Raw genomic sequence first — 13,155 nt, 5'->3', positions numbered from 1 at the left:
AACATTGGGTAGGCATCAAGGATACAGCATTATCATGGTTTATCAGCCAGTTTTCCTAATTATCAGTTTCTCTCCCTTGTGGGGTTACTCAAGGGTCAATTCTAGGGCCATTACTTTTTAATCTTTACATGCTTCTACTTGGTAATCAAATTAGGAAATATAAAATCTCTTTTCATTTATACGCTGATGATTCTAAGTTATACGTTTTATTAAAATCAAGACATTCTTTGCAGCCTTATGGACTGTTTGAACATTAAAACATGGATGGCAAATAATTTCCTCCAGCTAAATAAGGAAAAAAAACTGAGGTGATTATTTTTGGTCCCTCTAAAACAAGGAACTCTATAGTTAGTAACTTAGACAGTCTCACCCTATATGTTAAGTCACATGCAAAAACTTTGGGTGTAATTTTTGACTCTGAGCTTTGCCTTTAAAAGCATTTTAGCTCAGTTGTTAAAAACAGTTATCAATTGAGAATAATTTCTAGACTTATATCAACACTTTCTTTTCAAGACTTGGAAAAAGTTATTCATGCATTTATCACATCACGACTGGACTACTGTAATTCCTTATACCTAGGTCTTCCCCAATCTTCACTCGATCGTTTGCAGATGGTCCAGAATGCAGCGGCCAGATTGTTAACTGGTCCAAAAAAAGGTGATCATATCACTCCAATTTTAGCATCGCTCCACTGGCTTCCTGTCTCCTTTAGAGTTAATTTCAAAATCTTGTTGATTGTTTTTAAGGGACAAGCCCCATCACACATTTCTGATCTTATCTCATTTAATCCTGCTCCTAAGTCCCTCAGATCTGTTAATAAAGCTCTTTCATACGTCCCACGGTCACAACTTATGTTTAAAGGTGACAGAGCCTTGCAGTAGCTGCTCCTTGGTTATGGAATCAGTTGCCACCTGACATTAAAAGTGCTCCATCTATTTCAGTTTTTAAGTCTAAACTTAAAACACATTTTTATTCTTTGGCCTTTACTGATTTTTAATTTCTGGATTAGTATAGTGATCTTGGATTTTAATTTGTATTTTATTATTTTATTTTATTTTATACTTTGCTGTATTTTATGATTGTTTTGTACAGCAAAAAAAAAAAAAACGAGTCAGTTACACTAACCATCCAACTGAAATGTCAAAACTTCAAGACAAATTAGGCTGAATGTGAAGTGTTCACCAACTGCAGACAAGAGGACTATTTGAAAAAAAAAAAACTGTTTGACAAAAAATCAATTTAGCATTTCTATTGAGCAGAAATTACATAAATGTTTAAAACAAAGACTGACCCCAATTTAACCTTACCTGTCTCACTTGGAAATAAAACATATCAGAAGTCTCATTTTAGCTCCACAGGCTGCGATGCAGTCATAAAAACATCATAAACAAGTGTGAACATTATTTAACATGGCACCATTCATACAGAAATACCATTTTAGACTAAAACTTTCACAAAGTTGTCTTATGCAAACTATTAAGTGATTGTCATTATCAGCTAATTCAAATAATATTAATAACCAAACACACAAGTAAATATATGGGCGAACTATTCATTTCTGATTAATTTACATTTACTGCTCATCTTTTCAGTTTTCATTACTTCATAAGAGGAACTGGATATTTATACTAATCGATTTACCCCAACATTCAGTTCTTTGTTTCCACTGATTCAGTTCCAATCTCGTTGATTTGTAAAGGTTTCCATGTGAATGAAATATAAGGTATTTTGTCCAACTCTTTTTGTGAAGTTAACCCTTCAGACTGCTTATGAGTTACGCATTTCTGTTTGAACTCTAGTTTCCTTTGAAACCCAATAACATAGCATATAGGGCTCTGGATCAACATGAGGAAATTACTAAATTGTAATTTTGGGGGGTGAAGTGAACTATCCGTTTCAGAGGAGTTCACCTTTACTGCTCACCTTTCATATTTACTTTTCATAACTTCACACGAAGAACCGGATTAAACTGATCCATTACAAACCATGGCTTGTAAAACCAATCAACCTGCGAGGTCTGCATGAAGGCTAAGACTCAGACAGAACCTGAGCCCTTGAGGGTCAAATGAAGGTTGTCAGAGATGCCAGTGAGGTTAAATCTCTTACTGTTTAATGAAAAGGTGACGCACCAAAGGCAGGGTACGGTAAAACTACACAGAGGGAGGAGAGGGTTCAAAGGTCATTCTTAAAACATGATCCGTCTGTCTGTCCACCACACGTTCAGTCCGACAGGTCACCGCCCGGGTGTGGAGCTCCGTATGGGTGGCAGGTGACGTTTTGGGAGGGCCGCCGGGACAAAGGAAGGGTCTTGGACAGAGGCAGGGAAGGGGGGCTCAAGTGCACTGGTGATATCACTTTTAAAGTACAGCGAAAAGGGAAAGATTCATTGAGAACTATAAGCTCCCCCCCAACTCTTCCTCTCTTACATCCATCCATCCGTCAATCTGAAAGCAAATCGCTGAAAAAGCGTAACAGAGAGAGTGCTACGTCACTTGTCGCCTCCGTTTGTTTTTCGATCACTCTCTCCGTCGGTCCATCCATATGTCTTGTTTGTTTTGTATGTGAATATCTGCCAGTGTCGGGTGTTTATTAGTGCTTCTCTCCTCCCTGCTGTGTTTTTGTGTGTGTGTACGTGTATATCAGTATCTGTACGCGAGTGTGCGCATACGTCATAGCGCTCATACGGCGTACAGTTCATAGATCTTCTTGGCACAGTACGCCAGGGCCGCCAACGCTATCGTGTTGTGCAGTCTCTTTCTGTGCACGTCGTCCCGTCGAACCAGAACCACCGGCGAGGAGGAGGTGAGCGTGTGCAGTGGCAGCCGCGAGAGCTTCTGACTGTCGTACTCCACCTGGTATTTGCAGCAGGGGTCAAACTGCCAGGAGATGCCATAGAGCGTGGCGCAGGCCAGGCTCAGAGCGCCAGCAGGGAGCGCCACGTAACGGGAATACTCAACGGGAAGGGCGAGTGGCGTCAGGAGGCACGCAGCCCCTGCCAGAACGGCGGTTTTGTGCAGGCAGTTTCCCACGGCCACCCAGCGTGCCGTCTCGTCTCCGATGCGCGTGGGTTCGATTACGATATAGCGGTACTGCGCCTCCAGAGCCTGCTCCAGCTCGTACTCGAACTGCTCCTGTGCATTCTCACCGTTGTAGATCTCGTGGACAATGTAACACTCCGTGGCTGCCATCACTCCCCTAAAGAGAAAGATGAAAAGTGAGAATTCGTCAACCTGAATTAATCCTATCCCACTGCAGATTCTGAAAGTTCCGTTTATGAACCTATATGCTGCAATCTGATACACGTTCATTTACATGCATCACATCAAGTCTAGACAAAACCCAGTGGGTGCATTTAGAAATTGGGGAAATCAATGTGAAAATGAGACACAAGCTACTGCAATATTTTGTTTAAATAAGTATTTAGTAAATATTTAGTCTCCTCCACTGACCAGTTCATAAGACGTGCATGAAAAACGCAAACATTCATTAGATGTAAAATATATGTAACCATACGCATCATGACACTTGCATGTGCACAAGGTATTTTTGAATGTGTTTGAGAAAATTGTTGTATTGAAGCATTTTTATTTTTTTCCTGTTTATCTGATCATTTCAGGTCCACATCGAACACCACAGTTTTAATGTCACGGGATCTATCGAGAGTATAATCATTGTTTCTGCATATGTCAGAAGAGCCTTTTGTGAATATTTACTAGTAAATAAACATTAAATCTCCTCTACTGACAAGTTTGTAGGACGCAGGTAAATATGCTCCATGTCCGTGAGACATATATAAACATATTAAGGTATTATTGAATCAGATTGCAAAAATAGTTATATTCTATGCTTAATTTCTTCATATTGGTCATTTATTATTTCAGATCTACACCACTACGAGAAACGAGAAACTTTCGAGCTGATGTCATAGAAGTGTAAAGACTGACCGGAAATGTTAATGTGTACAATGAAAGACCTATTGCTCAGGATTATAAATAAAACCCTGTTATTCTAAAATGGCCATTATTTTAGAAAATACTGAGCAGCTAAATACGTTAAATCTAAAGACGGTCCGCCTTTTTCAACGGTTAATATAATTTTAACGCATACTGTCAGAGCAAGCAGTGCATTAAACGACCAGAATTTTTTTTTTTTTTTTTTTTGGAGGGGATACAGTATCCTCCTCTATTCAAGATATCTGCACAAGACACGAAAGTTACTATAAAAACTATAAACGTCTGCTAACTGTACACATCTCCTTGAACTCACTGTCATGACTGTGAAGCGCTGTTTTAACTTGTTCCTCTCAGTGTTAATATGGATAACAAATACTGCAAAAACATGAGAGATAAATGTAGAGATTTCAGATGTGACTGCCATTAAAATACATTTTTGTGCTGGTCTCTGCACTGCTAATCAGTTGAGAGACCCCAGAGTTAGTAAGCTAATCAAAACAACACATCAGCTCTATTCAAACTATATATATTTAGTGTTTGCGGCTCCGGAAAACCCGCAAAGACCTAGTATTTTAAGGATACTAACCTAATTTGAATTTTGCATAAAGGCTAAAAATTATGAAATAGTGCCAGATTTTAGTCTAACTGACCTCTCTCTGTTGACTGGGACACCTCGCCTCCTTCCCAGCGACGCCATCTTGAAAGTGCAACGGACAAGACTTGACGCAAAACCCTTTGCGGTGCACCGTGGGTAATGAAGTCCTCAGCTCCTGCTCTATTTAATTCATTAAATTCTCGAAAGTATCGAAGAGACTACAAATCCCGTGAACCGGTTTATTTGGGGACCCTACCACCTGAACAGAATGTGGGACGATGTTAACATTTGCTTTGTTTTGTTAAAGACAGTAGTTTTTAATATATTTGCAACACATTATTTCGTACAATAGATCGGTAACTGATTTTGATAACGGTTCAATCCTTCAGTTTAAATAATTTAGGTTTGTGTTTTTGAATGGCCGAGGTGACCAATCGATAGCAAGGACAACACTATGGGGCGGGCGAACCATTCCCAAAGCGAATGCAAGCATTGCACAGACAATGTGGTCTGAGAAAACGATTTAACTGTTTTGTAGCGTGTCCAAAACTTTTGGACATGTAATGAACGTGGATGCGATCATGAAGAAACTCACCCATAATGTGGTCGGTTCTCTTTAATGCAGCGAGTTCCGTCCTCGTACGGTGCCCACGGAGCTGGTGCATACGGAGACGAGGAAGAACCGTATTCTAACCATAGGGTTATAACAACTACACGGTGCTCGGTAACACGTGCAGAGTAACACGCTCTCCGTCTTCCCCAAATAGTGATGGATTGCATAACATGAACGCATAAACCAGTAATTTGATATCTGTGCATATTTTTAAGAAATTGAACGGTGTTAATTATAGTCAACTAAAAACATATTCGTTACTTGCAATAAAATATAAATATGAATTCTTTTTTAGCTAAATGTAATTTTAGTTGCTATGACATTTTCATTTTAACTAGTACAAAAATAGCTAAAAACTGAAATACATAATAACAATTATAATAAAACATTTTTTTTTTAAATGTCAAAAACAAAATAACTAAAACTGAAAATATAAAGATATAAACTATAATTGTATCTCTATATGATACTTAAAATGGAAGGGAACAAAAAAAAAAAGCTTTCTGGAATAATTTATCCTAACCTCTAAAAGGGTTCAAATACCTTTAGAATAAAATTTTGATTGTACAGGATTTATTTTTTTTTATATTAATGGAAAACATATTTTAACAATAGCTTTTTATACAGCCACTGTACTAAAAAAACAATGCAAATTGAGTAAAACTCTTCACTGTTCAGCTATATAAAAGGACAGCTCACCGAAAAATGAAAATTGTCATTATTTACTCACCCTCATGTTATTTGAAAAAATAAAGATAGGCCATTTTTTTTACCTTGCACTAATAGTCAATTTTGTCTCTATCCCAACATTCATCATAATATCTTTATCTAATAATTTGTGCTTGACGGAAAAATGTCAAAGGTTTGGAACAACATGATGGTGAATAAATGCACTGTTTATGAAATGCTAAATATTTAAATAAAATAAAAAAAAAATTATACAAAAGTATACACAAAATGATAATGCACCATACTCATGGCCATAAACACTCATAAACCAAGTTTTACCTTAATTTTTTATTCAAAAATCATTAATAGTAATATTAAGAGTACATAAGTGTGTAAAAACAGATGAAATTCAGGTATCTTTAGTCTGTTACATCACAAATTGACATAACAGACCCCAGTTGTTTTACTTGGGAAAAAAAGAGATAACCTTCATTATCATCACAAGGAAATACAATGATCATCAATGGTGTCAGTACAGAACATGGCATGATGGTCTGCTCCGTGTGCTGCCTACCCTGCAAACAACCTTGCTTAGATCTCGCTTAAGGCAATTCATCAACTGACTTCTAATAAGACCCCTGGGAATTTTGGGAGTAACTAACATACACTGACATTCATACACTCATATTTGGTTATTCAACACACACACACACACCCAACCATCTGTAACAGAATCCTCTATGCAGAGGTGCTATATGTTGTTTTTATAAAGTGTGCATCCTGAGAGGTTCAGCCCTGTGAGTACATGGGCAGGCGATTGTCACTAGTCTTAGCTCTTCACTGGCCAAAGAATACACAGATACACACATGCAGAAGCACAAAATCAGCCTAGAACATGCACAGAATGAAACGGATGGTTAGATTGTGATGCCCCTAAATCTTCACGCCAGGCTGAGTGTGCACGCTCGGTGCATGTGGGAACTCAAGTACGTGTGTGTATTTCTCTCAAGAGCACCACTTAATCTGAAGGCGTAGGGCCAGAGAGGCATATGGAGACTAACATCACCCTTCTGATCATATCAAACAGTTCATAATTTGAGTTCATAGCGAGTGTCATAATCCTTTCACTTCTCTGGATTGGCTCGAAAGTCTGCTTGTGTCATTGGGAAACTAGCCCACCTCAAAGTCCACACTCTTATCTTTCCCCAAGAAAACGTTTTGTAGTTTCAGATCTCCCCGCTTCTAAAATCACAAATAAAAAAACAAATCTCTTTCTTTTGTGGAGTTTCAAGACCAGTCAGACAGATTAGGGAATCCCAAAAGATATCCAACCCACCCAATCCCAAATCATCTTATTAGAATGGAGATGGTCCCCATCTCTGACTCTCAGTGGAGGACGTGCTCCAAGTAATGGGGGAGAGGGTTTTCTTTGACGTATTTCTGGATGTACCAGCAGGTCAAATGGGCTTTCAGGTCCTCCTCCACCACAAAGTCCATTGCAGCCTAGAAAACAACAACCACAAACTATATTTTAATGCAAAACAACAAACAATATCATCATTTATAAACCAGTTCATACTGGTCTTGAGTAACTTTCCACAACCTTGGCCAGGTGTTTGGCGATCTCTCGTCCCCGATAAGCTTCAGGAACCTCAGTGTGCTGCAGATCCACGGTCTTCTTCCCCACATACTCATACAGCAGAACAGCCTTGTCATGGGACCCTTCAATACAGACACAAATATAGAAGTCAGGGTACAGTAAACAAAGTTATTCATGAGCGTGAGGAACCGCTCAGTCAAACAGGATGCATGTCTGTGCTTTGTTTTTCGTTTTCCGGGGAAACAGTCGCATAATCGTGGGTTTATGTCATTGCTGTGAATACAAACGCTTTGTTTTCGTGTTAAAAGCCGCAAGATATAAATAAAACGCACGTCTGTTCCCGTTCCTCTGTTCTCGCTGGTTATATACAGAATGACAGAAACGTAACGACATGGGTGTTTGCTTTGCACCGACAGAAAGATGATGGAACAGGAAGTAGCCTAAAACAAAGTCTGCATGGGATGGCTAGCGGGGAAGCTAGCAACTTAGAAACTGATTCAGTCGGAGAGGAAAACAAAGCTTGCGTTAGAGCAGTGACAGACGAGATTTACTGCGGCTCCGAGCGTCAAAACAAAACAAATAAAACTGCAGCATTCATCGGACGAATGCGACTCATTAAACGCTTGTCAAAAAGCTAACGTTACTACATCCCAGAAAGATAAAGACTAAGCTGAAGCTGGAAAAATATAGTGTCATTCGATCCAACAAAACAACTAGTTAATGTCATATTTATTTAACTAACGTTCCTGGTATCGAAGCATATAACGATATTTAGGTCATTCGTACTGTATAACGCTAGCTAGGACGGGTTTGATCAGATAATACGTTGACCATGTCGAGAAGCGAAATATAATAAATAAAAGGCATATTTTGCAGGCGAGCGCACGGTGGTTTGTCCTCCTTCCCCCCATCTCGTTATATGATCTGACGCATTACTGACCGTTCAGTCGGATGCTGAATTGTCGTCTTTTCTTGTCGTGCTCCACTCGGAGAGGACTGTTGATGTCAAGGACGCTCATCTGTGCAGCATGTGCCATAACGACTGTGTGTCTGCTGTCTGGGGGAGCTGTGTGTCAGTGTGCCACGGCTGAGTCCACTGCGATGAGAGGCGCATTCATGCCTCGCCGAGGTGAGGACAAACATCTGATCCTGCGAAAACACGCCGTCCACGGAAATCAGCTGTGAGATCACGTGCTCGCCGCTGACCAATGAGGACGGACGCTTGGTTTTTGATGCGCGCTGTCTCTTTAAAAAGAGCTTGGTATGCGGCCGCAAGGTGGAGATAAATGTTTGTTGTTCAGTTTTCTTCATGAACGATATTTTACGCTGCAGGCACGTTGTAAATTTATTTCAAGATATAGTAGAATATATGGCAAAGGTATTTTAGAGGAAAAAATAGAAGCATGTTTTCTCTATTCTTATGTTCTGCGTAACCAAAACCAAATAATATAATTTATGGTGATGTATTTAGTAAACTAATTGTTTTATAACTGTAACATTACTTAAACGGGCCTAACATAAGAGAGCATAGTTGTTTTGATATAAATGCTAATTAAAAATGAAATAATCGATTATATATATAATTAAATAATATATAATTATTATTATTGCCAGGTGAAGTGAATTTGAGAGGGAGTCGCTTTAAAAGTTTTATTGTCATCATTATTATTAATAACACTTTTTAATTAGCATAGAATTTTATTAAATTACAAGGGTGACCATCTCCCTCATGTCTGAATGTAATCATTCTGCTGAATTCTGGAATAATTAATAGTCCAGTTTGTATCTAATTTGTTTTCTTTATAGTGGTTAAAGCTATATTTCTCAAAGCTTTCTGTGTGTCAGTTAGTCAGATTCAGATTATACAAAACAACATGTACTGTGAAAAGTGCTACCCAAGTCAACATGACCTAAGTTGATTCTGGAGTTCGAGCTCATTGTGTCTATAGATATCCTGAAAACCATGTAAGACGCATGACAGGTGCTACGGAGAGGGATCAAAACCTACTCGGACACAGAGAGTTGAATAAATGGCTTTATATCCATGCTGGTGACTCACATACAAAGTTCACAGACTTTGCATAAGAGAAATTAACAAACACACAACCAAACGCACATACTTAAAAATCACAGGTTAAAAAAACTACAGCACATCCTGCCAACAGAGGATGGGTTCAAGTTTACTAATAAAAACCATACAATACATACAATAGTTTGATTGCAAATACTAACAATTGGAAGTTATTTCTCATTAATAAGATACATTTCACATATATAATCACATATAGCACCTCTCAGATATGCATCTTTAAAACTACAAAAGAACAATACAAGATATTTAGATTTATGTTTGAATAACAGTACAATACAGGAATTGGTCCTAATCATAATTGATTGGTATTAATTATAATAAAATAATGCATTTAGCATAGACTCTACTGACCAGTATTAGTGTTAATGCAATTTTTTTTTTTTAATAGTCTAAGATTCTGAATCATACACACTAACACATACACAATATATTAATCATTGTATGGATGGGTTTGTGTATTTGAATGTAAGTTTATAGCGGGTTCATTTGAACTGCACCAACAACATCTTAATAAAAGACCCTTATCACCCTGGCAGTTTCAGCCAATACAACCAAGTTGTTTCATACTATCTGGCAAAACCAAAAGAGTTTGGAATGTACTCAAGAAAGCTCTATACATTTTTAGGGCCTCATTTAGGTATGTGTGTATATTTAGGGCCTCTCTAATATTTTTCTCAGGGTGTTGATGACATCTTCTCCACTGTTCCAGGGCACCACACTGGCCTTGAACTCTCCAGGTTTGGCTTCCTCCATCTCTCGGATCAGTTTGTGCATTGGAAAGTCCCGGCGTGGGAATGCTATATCACCCGGTGACAGTGTGAGTGATGGGCAAAAGTCATTGGCCCCATCACCCACATACAAAACCTTCTGGTACGGCCGTCCGCTCCTCTCTCGTACGCGCTGGGCCACGTACTGCCTCACCACCACTGCTTTGCACATGTTCGCCGGGCATCGCAGGCACTTATGAGAGTGGAAGGGGCGAAGCTGCAGCTGCCCGTTATCATCAAAGTGAGCTGGATTGGTGAAAATACGCAGAAAAAGCGGGCGGAAGCCCAGGTGCTCCAGCCACGTCTCAATGAAGACTGTATTAGCATCTGACACACAGACAACTTCAAAGTCCCTTGATGGCTGGGAGAGCAGGAAATGCATCAAAGTGGGAATGCCTGGGCAGGGAGGGAGTTTCTCCACTGTGCGTCGAATATCCGCCGGGGTGACGCCCTGTTCGGTGAGGTAGGCCAGCACACGCTGCATGTACTCATTGTAGCGGCCGGAACGGTAGGTGTCCTTCAACCAGCCGGGCAGGACTCCACCAGGCGCCACAGTAACCATAGAGTCGTCGCTGCACTCGTCCACCAGGGTCTCATCAAAGTCAAAGAATATAAGGAAACGCCTGTCGTTAGGGGGTGGAGCTTGAGCTCTGCTTCTGTGTTGTTGGTGGTGCTCCTCCACTCCTCTAGGAGGATGGGGTGGGGAAACGCAGCAGCTGAAGACAGAGTCCCTCATCATGGATAGGAGTGAAGAACAGCACAGATGTCTTTTTCTTCTGCTCTTTTCACTTTGTCCACTGCAAATGAAAAGAGCACTCCAGTTATGCCAGAACTTTAAGAAGAAAAAAGAACCCGGCTATGAAATAAAACATTAGCCCTATTATTAAGCAATATTGAATATTTACAAAGTCTTATAAAATTCTTATGATTCACTGCACAGCATCCTTCCAATTTTTTTCCGCCCAAAAATAGTTTTTATTTTTCAAAAAGAGTTTACCCCCAGATACAGGTACAAGGTCAAATATTTATTTTAAATATTGACAAATCTGGCATTCACGTGAATGAATGAATTAATTGAGACTACATTGTGGTGTCAATCTGATTTTGAATTGTCAAAAAAAAAAAAAGTTAGAAAATCTTATATTGATAGTTTACAGTGTTAAAATATAGCTTAAAAAATATAGTTTAAATTATTAGTTGTGCTTTTCTTGAATTTAAAATATTTATATGAAGCATTGATTTATTGTCTGAGTTGGTAGGGATATTAAGTGGCAATCTCATATAGAAAAAAGAAACCTGAATGAAACGGGAAAAAAAAAATTATGATGGGTCTCATCAAGCACTCCATGTTGAGCTTTTAACTTCTGTATCTATACTTAATGATGATGCAACTCGCATCTTTTCACATTAATTTAGTCGCTGCGTAGTGTTAACATATAACAGAAGAATAGAAATTATCTATGTCTCGCTCTAATGGCTTATAATCAAAGTCAGTTACGTAGCATGTTTCTATGACCTTGGTTTCACTTTACATGCATTACAGTACAGATGATGCAACAGATGCACCTGGTTTTTCGTGCGTTTCAATGCTTGGATCAAGGTAATGTTTTAAGTTTAGCATATAATTAGACTGCAAATAAATTTAAACTATGTGTAAAAATAGTAGGCTTATATAATGAATACGGTAATAGCACCATAAAGCCCACAGCATATGAACAGACATACAGGACAGAAAATAATAGATTAATTGTCAAGTAAAAGAGAAGCAGACTACCTTGAGCCGGACGTCCAGTTTAGATGTTCATCACTACCGATCGCTGTTTTCTGCGTCTGCCCGGCTTCTCAAAAGTGCTGGAGATTTATGGTGCGATCCTGCTCCACGGAACCACAGTGACGCGCATCGGAGGAGCCCCGCCCCTCATCCATCACTGTATGATCCAAACCTGATCCAAACCCACTGAGAGCAGTGATGCGCTACTCTTCACACCATCAACAGCTATCCGACTCAAGAGCTTTTACAGATAACACACACAAAGAACAACATTACATTAATAAAGGTAAATAAATAAGTCAAAACAAATGCCGAATTGTAGCCTGCATATTTGTAAACAGTGTACAGCTGCTGATCGTGGGGTTCATCAAATAAATACATAAACAAACAAACATTCTGTTATTTTGTGACTAAAATAAAATTGAGAATTTTAAATTGATTTTAATGTGGATGTAGCCTAGTTTAATCTAAACTGAGTGGAGTTTGGTCACGGTTTAGTCTTGCAAGAACATCCTGTACTTTCGTTCCTTCTGTAGAGAAATGCTAATGACAGCCTGTTAAAAAGAAAAAGAGAAAAGGGAGGAGGAATGGAAAAGGGAACTGGTTTGCCATGATCACCATTCCTAGACAGGAAAGTCTTAATGCTTCATGGCGTTAATGTCAGTCACTCTAGATTCAAATGAACTGTTGTGCACAGGATACAAAGAGAGAGATGAGACTTGGTTTATTCCTAGAGAATAAGGGCAATGCATTTGTACCCCTATAAACAGATGGCGATATCAAACCTGTGACACTGTGAAGAAAAACAGTGAATGCAAATCTGATTTGTTTCACTTTCATCACCAGAGTTCAGCGAGTTCAGGGCACTCTAATCACGTGCTTACTGATGGATTACTTCTGCATTTAACTCACACACACACACACGTTTGTTTTTGTGAAAGGTGGGGACATCCCATATAGGCGTAATGGTTTTTATACTGTACAAACTGTATATTCTATGGCCCTACACCAACCCTAAACCTAACCCTAACCCTCACAGGAAACTTTGTGCATTTTTCCTTTCTCAAAAAAAAAAAAAAAAAAAAAAATTCATAT

General features: G+C 38.9%; 3 protein-coding genes across 4 annotated transcripts; all 3 read right to left on the bottom strand.

Annotated features, from left to right (window-relative positions):
• Window positions 1-2,088: 2,088 nt before the first annotated feature.
• On the bottom strand, window positions 2,089-4,756 carry LOC127947477 (transmembrane protein 11, mitochondrial). The gene is made up of 2 exons (XM_052544638.1): window positions 4,604-4,756; window positions 2,089-3,195 (listed from the first exon to the last, which is right to left on the bottom strand). Exons 1-2 carry the CDS (start codon window positions 4,648-4,650, stop codon window positions 2,679-2,681), a joined length of 564 nt encoding a protein of 187 aa, XP_052400598.1. The 5' UTR covers window positions 4,651-4,756; the 3' UTR covers window positions 2,089-2,678.
• A 1,407-nt stretch (window positions 4,757-6,163) lies between these two features.
• Window positions 6,164-8,655, bottom strand: LOC127947471 (protein NATD1). Of its 2 annotated transcripts, XR_008151296.1 has the most exons (4): window positions 8,371-8,655; window positions 7,434-7,552; window positions 7,167-7,333; window positions 6,164-7,072 (listed from the first exon to the last, which is right to left on the bottom strand). XR_008151296.1 is itself a non-coding variant. In XM_052544620.1 (3 exons), the coding sequence occupies exons 1-3, from the start codon at window positions 8,465-8,467 to the stop codon at window positions 7,217-7,219; spliced, it is 333 nt and encodes a 110-aa protein (XP_052400580.1). In that variant the 5' UTR covers window positions 8,468-8,654; the 3' UTR covers window positions 6,164-7,216. The 2 variants fall into 2 exon arrangements, 1 of the variants encoding a protein (XP_052400580.1); XM_052544620.1 differs by having other exon boundaries at window positions 6,164-7,333; window positions 8,371-8,654.
• A 796-nt stretch (window positions 8,656-9,451) lies between these two features.
• Window positions 9,452-12,601, bottom strand: LOC127947463 (probable phosphatase phospho1). The gene is made up of 2 exons (XM_052544607.1): window positions 12,064-12,601; window positions 9,452-11,086 (listed from the first exon to the last, which is right to left on the bottom strand). Exon 2 carries the CDS (start codon window positions 11,026-11,028, stop codon window positions 10,174-10,176), a length of 855 nt encoding a protein of 284 aa, XP_052400567.1. The 5' UTR covers window positions 11,029-11,086; window positions 12,064-12,601; the 3' UTR covers window positions 9,452-10,173.
• Between the last annotated feature and the right edge of the window lie 554 nt (window positions 12,602-13,155).

Source organism: Carassius gibelio, chromosome A3 (genome assembly GCF_023724105.1).
Source record: "Carassius gibelio isolate Cgi1373 ecotype wild population from Czech Republic chromosome A3, carGib1.2-hapl.c, whole genome shotgun sequence".
Classification (NCBI taxonomy): domain Eukaryota; kingdom Metazoa; phylum Chordata; class Actinopteri; order Cypriniformes; family Cyprinidae; genus Carassius; species Carassius gibelio.
This window is presented reverse-complemented; position numbering and strand designations above follow the sequence as displayed.

Excerpts from the sequence above, each read along its gene's own strand:
- LOC127947477 (XM_052544638.1), bottom strand. The coding sequence starts at position 4,650 with ATGGCGTCGCTGGGAAGGAGGCGAGGTGTCCCAGTCAACAGAGAGAG. Across the intron at positions 3,196-4,603 it reads GTCCCAGTCAACAGAGAGAG|GGGAGTGATGGCAGCCACGG; the intron begins GTCAGTTAGACT and ends CTTTCTCTTTAG.
- LOC127947471 (XM_052544620.1), bottom strand. The coding sequence starts at position 8,467 with ATGGCACATGCTGCACAGATGAGCGTCCTTGACATCAACAGTCCTCTC. Across the intron at positions 7,553-8,370 it reads ATTCAGCATCCGACTGAACG|GGTCCCATGACAAGGCTGTT; the intron begins GTCAGTAATGCG and ends TCTGTATTGAAG. Across the intron at positions 7,334-7,433 it reads TCGCCAAACACCTGGCCAAG|GCTGCAATGGACTTTGTGGT; the intron begins GTTGTGGAAAGT and ends GTTGTTTTCTAG.
- LOC127947463 (XM_052544607.1), bottom strand. The coding sequence starts at position 11,028 with ATGATGAGGGACTCTGTCTTCAGCTGCTGCGTTTCCCCACCCCATCCT.